The sequence below is a fragment of the Pristiophorus japonicus genome, chromosome 16 (assembly GCF_044704955.1).
Source record: "Pristiophorus japonicus isolate sPriJap1 chromosome 16, sPriJap1.hap1, whole genome shotgun sequence".
Lineage (NCBI taxonomy): Eukaryota > Metazoa > Chordata > Chondrichthyes > Pristiophoridae > Pristiophorus > Pristiophorus japonicus.
This window is the reverse complement of record NC_091992.1, coordinates 4801856-4812299: the sequence shown is the minus strand read 5'-3', so window position 1 is coordinate 4812299 and position 10444 is coordinate 4801856. Positions and strand designations below refer to the sequence as shown.

Sequence of the window (10444 nt, the reverse complement as noted above, 5' to 3'; positions counted from 1 at the left end):
CGCTGCCCCTCTCCACCCCCAACAGCCCCTCCCAGCACCCCCCCCCACACAGCCCCTCCCCCCCCCCCCCCCAACTCTGGTCGATGCCCTCTATACGCGCGCGGGAGAGAAACGTATCTTTTCTAAGCGCTAACCTTGCTCCAGGCTGCTGATTTGTGCCTGTGATGTCTAGTCCTAGGCCAACTGTGCAAGTTTATAATCGCTGGGAAATCTGTCAACTCTCTCACCCACCATTCTGCTTCTTCAGCAGATCCTCCTTCTGGTCTTCCTGGACATCGGTCGGTTTGATCTGGGTCGCGAGTTCGGGCTCGATGTCGTGGCTGTAACTGACGTAGTACATCCGGCAGCTGCAGCGGGAGATAATCCGCTGGACTTGCTGCATCTGATGGCACTGGGCTGGGAGGTTCCAGTCTGAATATAGAGACACGCAACGCACAATCAGCCCACGCCGCTCACGATTCTTACACCTTACTCCCCAAGTTGTCATCTACTTTCTGTACCCCACGACTGTGCGGGAACCTGTGCTGGGGAATGCATACCCGTGTCAACATTCCCAGGGCAGGTACAGCACGGGGTTAGATACAGAGTAAAGCTCCCTCTACACTGTCCCATCAAACACTCCCAGGGCAGGTACAGGGGGTTAGATACAGAGTAAAGCTCCCTCTACACTGTCCCATCAAACACTCCCAGGGCAGGTACAGCACGGGGTTAGATACAGAGTAAAGCTCCCTCTACACTGTCCCATCAAACACTCCCAGGGCAGGTACAGCACGGGTTAGATACAGAGTAAAGCTCCCTCTACACTGTCCCATCAAACACTCCCAGGGCAGGTACAGCACGGGGTTAGATACAGAGTAAAGCTCCCTCTACACTGTCCCATCAAACACTCCCAGGGCAGGTACAGGGGGTTAGATACAGAGTAAAGCTCCCTCTACACTGTCCCATCAAACATTCCCGGGGCAGGAACAGCACGGGGTTAGATACAGAGTAAAGCTCCCTCTACACTGTCCCATCAAACACTCCCAGGGCAGGTACAGGGGGTTAGATACAGAGTAAAGCTCCCTCTACACTGTCCCATCAAACACTCCCGGGGCAGTTACAGCACGGGGTTAGATACAGAGTAAAGCTCCCTCTACACTGTCCCATCACACACTCCCAGGGCAGGTACAGCACGGGGTAAGTTACAGAGTAAAGCTCCCTCTACACTGTCCCATCAAACACTCCCAGGTCAGGTACAGGGGGTTAGATACAGAGTAAAGCTCCCTCTACACTGTCCCATCAAACACTCCTAGGGCAGGTACAGGTGGTTAGATACAGAGTAAAGCTCCCTCTACACTGTCCCATCAAACACTCCGAGGGCAGGTACAGCACGGGGTTAGATACAGAGTAAAGCTCCCTCTACACTGTCCCATCAAACACTCCCAGGGCAGGTACAGGGGGTTAGATACAGAGTATGAGATAAATGAGCAGATACTCTGTTTTTAGGTGTTGGGTTGAGGGATAAATATTGGCCAGGACACCGTGGAGAGCTCTCTGCTCTTCTTCAAAGTAGCGTCTGACGGACCTTTGACAGCCGTCTCAGCACTGCGCTGGAGTGTCAGCCTAGATATTGTGCTCGAGTCGTTGGAACGGTGCTTGAACCCACAGCCTTCTGACTCGGAGGCGAGAGAGAGAGAGAGCTGCCCACTGAGCCCTGGCTCACACCTTGTACTTGCCGTGGTCTCAGGTACGATCGGTTGCTCTCCGACGTCAGTGTGATGGCCGACCCTGGGCCGGGGATTGAAACCTAGCCTGCTGCCTGCCACAGCCAGGTCGCAATCCCCCCCCGCCCCCCCCATCCCTACCTTGTGCCATCCCTCTCGCCCAGACCCTCCTCGCCCTGACCTGCCCCCCCCATCCCCCCCCTGCCCCACCTTGTGCCATCCCTCTCGCCCAGACCCTCCTCGCCCTGACCTGCCCCCCCCATCCCCCCCCGCCCTACCTTGTGCCATCCCTCTCGCCCAGACCCTCCTCGCCCTGACCTGCCCCGCCCCTCGCCCCCACCCCCCCCCCCCGAACGGTTCCTCTCACCTGTCGTGGTGCTGACCAGCCCCCCCACAGCCTGACCACTCTCCATCAGCTCGGCCACTGAGTCCAGGTTACGCGCGCGATGTTCCTCGATGTTTTTGACCTGAAGAGACACAAGGTAGCGTCAGGAATTAAACCGTGTCCAGCTCCTCGGGGCAGTCAGGGACGGGCAGTCGGTGCCGGCCTTACCAGCGATGCCCACATCCCGAGAATGAATTTGCAAAAGAATGGTTTGACCTCTGTCAGGCGGGGGTCACCCCGAGGGGCGGGGGAGGGGGGCACCCCGAGCGGCGGTGACCCCGTTGTAATCGAGCAGCTGGTCAACACTCCATGGGGGAGAAACGGGGCCACGCCTCTGTTGCGGCGATAATCCAGGTGGAGCGCCACCTTTAGCGCCTCCCGTCTAGAAATTGGTCAGAATCAGGCGAAAAGCTGACGGACAGTAATGAAGCCATTGCACACCAGAACTGGGGGGGGGGGGGGTGGGAAGGGGGGGGGTGCTGGTAACAAAAGTCGGTACATTTGGCAGACCCAGTGTGCATGCGCGGAACTCCGAATCAGATCCCGGGAAAAGCCGAGTCCGAAAGGCCCGGCACAGTAACTCACCCATTACAGTTTTCATAATCACTTGTTTTCAAGCTGCACTGTCATGTCTGTCTGCCGCTGCAAACTGGGAGACTCACACCGTGCTGTGTGTAAACCTTGCACTGACTGTGACCTCCGAGGGAAGTGCTTCCTCATAAGAACATAAGAATTAGGAACAGGAGTAGGCCATCTAGCCCCTCGAGCCTGCTCCGCCACTCAATAAGATCATGGCTGATCTGGCCGTGGACTCAGCTCCACTTACCCGCCCGCTTCCCGTAACCCTTAATTCCCTTATTGGTTAAAAATCTATCTATCTGTGACTTGAATACATTCAATGAGCTAGCCTCAACTGCTTCCTTGGGCAGAGAATTCCACAGATTCACAACCCTCTGGGAGAAGAAATTCCTTCTCAACTCGGTTTTAAATTGGCTCCCCCGTATTTTGAGGCTGTGCCCCCTAGTTCTAGTCTCCCCGACCAGTGGACACAACCTCTCTGCCTCTATCTTGTCTACCCCTTTCATTATTTTAAATGTTTCTATAAGATCACCCCTCATTCTTCTGAACTCCAACGAGTAAAGACCCAGTCTACTCAATCTATCATCATAAGGTAACTCCCTCATCTCCGGAATCAGCCGAGTGAATCGTCTCTGTACCCCCTCCAAAGCTAGTATATCCTTCCTTACGTAAGGTGACCAAAACTGCACGCAGTACTCCAGGTGCGGCCTCACCAATACCCTGTACAGTTGCAGCAGGACCTCCCTGCTTTTGTACTCCATCCCTCTCGCAATGAAGGCCAACATTCCATTCGCCTTCCTGATTACCTGCTGCACCTGCAAACTAACTTTTTGGGCTCAAAAGAGTTTCATGCACAAGGACCCCCAGGTCCCTCTGTACCACAATATGTTGTAATTTCTCCCCATTCAAATAATATTCCCTTTTACTGTTTCCCCCCCCCCCCCCCCAAGGTGGATGACCTCACACTTTCCGACATTGTATTCCATCTGCCAAACCTTCGCCCATTTGCTTAACCTATCTAAATCTCTTTGCAGCCTCTGTGTCCTCTCCACAACCCGCTTTCCCACTAATCTTTGTGTCATCTGCAAATTTTGTTACACTACACTCTGTCCCCTCTTCCAGGTCATCTATGTATATTGTAAACAGTTGTGGTCCCAACACCGATCCCTGTGGCACTCCACTAACCACCGATTTCCAACCTGAAAAGGACCCATTTATTCCAACTCTCTGCTTTCTGTTAGCCAGCCAATTCTCGATCCATGCTAATACATTTCCTCTGACTCCGTGTATCTTTATCTTCTGCAGTAACCTTTTGTGTGGCACCTTATCGAATGCCTTTTGGAAATCCCTTTAAGTAGCCGCCAGTTAACGACCCTGCAAGCCCGAACCCACTGTGTTTCCAGACGTTGTTCTTGGCGGGCGCTCAGTGAGGCGGCCGCACTGAATTTACCGACCGGGGCGCAAGTGTGGGCGTTGCACCAGGAATACGTCAGGATCGGAGCAATCGACAGCAGCCGGGCGCTGGTGGTTTGCGCCCCCGGTGAGCCTGGAATGAATTTTCCGTCGGGCGCTAAACCTGTCACTAAGCTCCAACGGTCGCATTAATGTCCCCTCCGGCCGCTAACTGAGGCGTTAGTTTGGGGCTGTATTTTCGGTTGTCTCACAGCAACAACAGCTTCCACTGATATAGCGCCTTTAACGTAGTAAAACATCCCAAAACGCTTCACAGGAGCCATTATCGAACAAAATTTGACAGCGAGCCACAGGAGATATTAGCGCAGGTGACCAAAAGCTGGGTCAAAGAGGGAGGTTTTAAGGAGCGTCTTAAAGGAGGAGAGAGAGGCGGAGAGGTTTCGGGAGGGAGTTCCAGAGCTTGGGGCCCAGGCAGCCGATGGAACCTGCACCTCGATGCCTGCAGGAGAGGCAAGGGGACCTGGGAAAAGACAGCGACCCTGGATGGGTGAGAGAAGTGACCTCTAACCTCACCTCTAACCACAGCTGACACTGCTCCTTCTCGGCCGGGTTGGTTTCCATGGTAGCGAAATACTGCATGCCGTCCAGCAGGCAGGTCCACGTGGTCTTCTGCTTGAGCGTGTCGCTGTACCAGGCCGGGTGGTGCAGACACTGCAGGAGCTGGGCCTTGGCTGCACTCACAAACACACTGCCCACCGTCTCGGCACCTCGTAACATCACCTGACGGCAGAGAGAGGAGGGGAGGGAGGGGGGTCAGAGTACACACAGCGAGAGAGGGTCAGAGGGCACGCAGCGAGAGAGAGGGGAGATCGGAGGTCACAGGGGGCGAGAGAGGGGGGTCGGAGGACATGGGGCCAGAGAGGGGGGGTCGAAAGTCACGGGGCGCGAGAGAGGAGGGGTCGGAGGTCACGGAGTGCGAGAGAGGAGGGGTCAGAGGTCACGGGGGGGGGGGCGAGAGGAGGGTGTCGGAGGACACGCGGCGCGGGATAGGGGGGTCAGAGGTAACGGGGCGCGAGAGGGGGGTCAGAGATCACGGGGCGCGAGAGTGGAGGGGTCAGAGGCCACACGGCTCGAGGGGGGTCAGGGGTCACGCAGCACGAGGGGGGTCAGAGGTCACGCGGCGCGAGGGGGGTCAGAGGTCACGCAGCGCGAGAAAGAGGGTCAGAGGGCACGCAGCGAGAGAGGGGCGGTCAGAGGGCACACAGCGCGAGGGAGGGGAGATCAGAGGTCACAGGGGACGAGAGAGGGGGGGTCGGAGGACACGGGGCCAGAGAGGGGGGGTCGGAAGTCACGGGGCGCGAGAGAGGAGGGGTCGGAGGTCACGGGGCGCGAGAGAGGAGGGGTCAGAGGTCACGGGGGGGCGAGAGGAGGGTGTCGGAGGACACGCGGCGCGGGATAGGGGGGTCAGAGGTAACGGGGCGCGAGAGGGGGGTCAGAGATCACGGGGCGCAAGAGTGGAGGGGTCAGAGGCCACGCGGCTCGAGGGGGGGGTCAGGGGCCACGCGGCACGGGGGGGTCAGGGGTCACGCGGCACGGGGGGGGTCAGGGGTCACGCGGCACAAGGGGGTCAGGGGTCACGCGGCGCGCGAGGGGGGTCAGAGGTCACGTGATGTGAAAGAGGGGGTCAGAGGTCACGCGGCGCGAGAGAGAGGGTCAGAGGTCATGCGACGCGAGAGAGGGGGGCCAGAGGTCACGCGGCGGGGAGGGGGAGCGTGAGGGCGGAGGTGGTGAGAGGGGGGGGCGTGAGGGGGAGGGGAGGAGCGTGAGGGGTGATGGGGAGCGACGGGGGTGAAGGGGGAGCGAGGGAGGGGAGCGTGAACGTGTGGGGGAGGGAGGGAGAACGCGGGGGGGTGGGGGAGGGAGGGAGAACGTGGGGGGGGGGAGGGAGAACGTGGGGGGGGGGAGGGAGAACGTGAGACGTGGGGGGGGGGGGGAAGACCGTGGGGGGGGGGAAGGGAAGGGAGCAGGGGGGTGACTGTCCAAAACAGGGAAGTCTTCAGTCTCCCGTCACGTCATCCAATCAGCCCTTGCCCCACACACGGGTCTTTGTCCCTGGGACCCTCTGCCGCCCGCTCCTGGTGTGGAGAAGCATTTCCTGCCTCACTGCTCCATGTGTGTTTACTGGCTGCCCCGACATGCCCCAGTTTACCTGGCAGCAATGATCGAACTTGAGCGCTCCCCGCAGGCCCCCCTGCTTCCCTCGGGCCACCCCCCTCGGTCCCCCCTCCCTCCCCGGGCCCCCCCCACTCCCCCCTTGGCCCCAGTCCCCCCTCGGCCCCCCGCTCCCGCCCCCCACTGCCCCCCTTGGTCCCACCCCTCCCCCCTCGGCTCCCCTCCCCCCTTGGCCCCCCGCGTACCTGCGAGTTCACCAGCTCGATCAGCCAGTTGCGGTTAATCACGTCGTCGGTCTGACAGGCCGCACTCCCGTACAACTGGTCGCACACTCCGGAATCTTCCTCCGTGAAAACTACAAACCTGTCCGTCTCTTCGATCAGCTTCTGCAACATGGAGGCTCCTGGGGAAGGGAGTGGGAATCACAGAGCAAGTCAAGATCGAAAGACCTTGCATTTATAAAGTGCCTTTCACAACTGCAGCATTTACAAAATACCTGGATGTGCTCTTGAAGTGCTGTAACCTACAGGGCTACGGACCTCGAGCTGGAAAGTGGGATTAGGCCGGGTAGCTCTTTGTCGGCCGGCACGGACATGATGGGCCAAATGGCCTCCTTCCGTGCTGTAAATTTCTATGACTCTCTGGGGCCATTCGGCCCGTCGAGCCAATGCTGGCTCTCTGCAGGAACACTTCAGCCCATTCCCTGGGGCGGAGAATGGACCCATATTCAGCACTTTGGCGTTTATTTCCGGGTCGGATCGGGTCGGGTCGGGTGTGCCCTTGGAGCGAGGTACTGCATTGTTTAGTGCGGCCCACTGGGCCAGGAGGGAGGGTTTTGGCCGGGCCAGCGGGCCGGGACCCGAGAGGGGACGCCGTGCTGCCTGTTGACGGCCCGACCAAACCCATGGCCACCGTTGTCGGCCAACATGGCCATTGCGGCAGCACGCTGCTCAGCCACTTATAGCCTCCCGACCAAGGAAAGCCGTCAGGGGCAATTTCCCGCGCTGGGGCGGAAAGGGGGTCACCACCGGTCGGTGTGGGGTCAGCGTGGGGTCGCTGCCGGTCGGTGTGGGGTCAGCGTGGGGTCGCTGCCGGTTGGTGTGGGGTCGCCGCCGGTCAGTGTGGGGTCAGCATGGGGTCAGCATGGGGTCGCTGCCGGTCGGTGTGGGGTCAGCATGGGGTCGCTGCCGGTCGGTGTGGGGTCAGCATGGGGTCGCTGCCGGTCGGTGTGGGCTCACCGCCGGTCGGTGTGGGGTCAGCGTGGGGTCGCTGCCGGTCGGTGTGGGGTCGCTGCCGGTCGGTGTGGGGTCAGCATGGGGTCGCTGCCGGTCGGTGTGGGGTCAGCATGGGGTCGCTGCCGGTCGGTGTGGGGTCAGTGTGGGGTTGCTGCCGGTCGGTGTGGGGTCACCGCCGGTCGGTGTGGGGTCAGCGTGGGGTCGCCGCCGGTCGGTGTGGGGTCAGTGTGGGGTCGCTGCCGGTTGGTGTGGGGTCAGCGTGGGGTCGCTGCCGGTCGGTGTGGGGTCAGCGTGGGGTCGCTGCCGGTTGGTGTGGGGTCAGTGTGGGGTCGCTGCCGGTTGGTGTGGGGTCGCCGCCGGTCGGTGTGGGGTCAGCATGGGGTCACTGCCGGTCGGTGTGGGGTCAGCATGGGGTCGCTGCCGGTTGGTGTGGGGTCAGCGTGGGGTCGCCGCCGGTCGGTGTGGGGTCAGCGTGGGGTCGCCGCCGGTCGGTGTGGGGTCCGCGTGGGGTCGCCGCCGGTCGGTGTGGGGTCAGCGTGGGGTCGCCGCCGGTCGGTGTGGGGTCAGCGTGGGGTCGCTGCCGGTCGGTGTGGGGTCAGCGTGGGGTCGCCGCCGGTCGGTGTGGGGTCAGCGTGGGGTCGCCGCCAGTCGGTGTGGGGTCGCCGCCGGTCGGTGTGGGGTCAGCGTGGGGTCGCCGCCGGTCGGTGTGGGGTCAGCGCCGGTCGGTGTGGGGTCGGCCCATCCTTCTGCCCCTGGTCAGTGAGGCTTCTTCGAGGCAGTAATGGGCCTTTAGGAGGGGGCAATTGCAGCCCCGATATCTGAACCTCACTCACACCCCGTTAACAAACCATCGCCCTCCATCCCCAGCTGAGCCAGGAATCGGTGCATCTCCTTGTTGAAAGGCAAACAATTTCCTCACACGGTGATGTTACTGGTATTTGCTGCCGTGCCTCGAGATCTGACGGCATTAAAACGCAACGCACAACGTGCCGCGCCGGGAACCAGCGAGCTCCCATATCGGCGAGTGATGCTGCCGACACGCCACCTCCCTTACCTTCCAGCGATTTCCTCTCCGCCTTCTGGTCCTCGGCTTTGGGCACCACCGTCACCAGAGCCGATCGCTTGGGTTTCTTGCTCTGCAGCTCGGTGTCCACCTTTAACCCTTTCAGTGCCTCCGTCGACAGGTTGCGCTTCAGCACAGCTGCCTTCTTGTAGCCGTCGTACAGGCCGAAGGCCACGTTGCGGTTGGTGGGCGTCCACGAGGCCCGCAGGTCGACGAGGCACAGCTTGTGGGTATAACTCCGCTCCTCCTTCACCGACACCTCCTAAATTAGCAAGCAGACGTCACACCAGAGCGCACAACTCAACCCTGACACAACCGCCCAGAGTACAGTCAGCCCCGGCCCCACCTGGCAACGCCACCGCCAGTCCCGGCACCACCACCGTCCCGCCCGGCACGGCACCGCCAGCCCCGGCACCGCCAGCCCCGGCACCACCACGCCCGGCACCACCACCACCCCGCCCGGCACGGCACCGCCAGCCCCGGCCCCACCTGGCAACGCCACCGCCAGCCCCGGCACCACCAGCCCCGGCACCGCCACCGCCAGCCCCGGCACCACCACCACCCCGCCCGGCACGGCACCGCCAGCCCCGGCACCACCACCGTCCCGCCCGGCACGGCACCGCCAGCCCCGGCACCACCACCATCGCCACCACCAGCCCCGGCACCACCCCGCCCGGCACCACCACCACCACCACCCCGCCCGGCACTGCCAGCCCCGGCACCGAACGGGTGTTGATACGAAATTGGAGAACAGAAGGTCCGAGTCACATAAATAGCCCCCCAATGCGTGGACTCGCTATGGTTTAACATGGGCCCGAAATAAGAACGCCCCCCCCACCTCGCCCCGCAGGATATGCCCCTCACTCCCCCCAGGATACCCTCCTGACCCCACCCTGCAAAATACTCCCTTTCGTTCCCCTCAGGATACCCCCCTCGTCCCACCCCGCATGTTTCCCCCCTCGCCCTGCCCCTTAGGATAACCCGCCCCCAGGATTTCCCCCTCCCCACCCCCCAGGAATCACCCCCCAGGATACTCCCCAGGATTACCTCCTCCACTCTCCTGCTCTGCCGCTGGTAGCTGAGTGAGGACAGGCTGAGCAGGTGGGTCTTGGTCACCTGCGAGTCCAGCCGCTGCTCCGCGCTCTCGTCTGAAGCTGATGTCATCAGGTAGACAGTGACCAGACTCAGGTCGCTGCGCATCTCGGTGACATTCCACTCGGAGACGGGGCGACGCAGCACCGATCCCCCTGCTGAGAGAAGACACACTCCGGGTAAAGAGCAACGCGGAGAGGCACCGGAGAAGGTGCAAGGGGGAGACCAGAACTGAGAGGCTGTAACTATCAGCAAACACTACAGGCCGGGGCTCTTTTGTTTAAAGAGGAGGAGGCTGAGGGGTGACCTGATCAAGGGCTTTAATATTCCAGAGGGGTTCAATAGGGTATACATAGAGACGATGTTCCCACTTGTGGGGGAGACCAGAACTCGGGGCCATCAATATCAGACAGTCACTAATAAATCCAATGGGGAATTCGGGAGAAACTTCTTTACCCAGAGAGGGGTGAGAATGTGGAACTCGCTGCCACAGGGAGGGGTTGAGGTGAATAGTATCGATGTATTTAAGGGGAGGCTGGATAAACACATGGGGGAGAAAGGAATAGAAGGATATGGTGATGGGGGGAGATGGAGAGGGTGGGAGGGGGCTGGTGTGGAGCATAAACCCCGGCACGGAGCGGGGGGGCCGGACACTCGGCACGGAGCGGGGGGGGGCCAGACACTCGGCACGGAGCGGGGGAATCCTGTTCTGTATAACGGCCACTGAAGTGGCCAAACAAGACACCAAGTTGCGAAAAGATATTGGCTAAAGAAGAGAACTGGGGGTGTGAAATGAATGCAG

The 10444-nt window shown here is 60.8% G+C and overlaps 1 protein-coding gene across 1 annotated transcript in view; it reads right to left on the bottom strand.

Moving 5' to 3' along the window:
* The window catches only part of LOC139226907 (bridge-like lipid transfer protein family member 2), a 73496-nt gene that overhangs the window by 11047 nt on the left and 52005 nt on the right, over positions 1-10444 (bottom strand). Inside the window, 6 exon segments of the mRNA XM_070858000.1 lie at positions 232-411; positions 2071-2170; positions 4654-4860; positions 6498-6655; positions 8542-8812; positions 9598-9800. Of these exon segments, the coding sequence (XP_070714101.1) occupies positions 232-411; positions 2071-2170; positions 4654-4860; positions 6498-6655; positions 8542-8812; positions 9598-9800 (1119 nt within the window).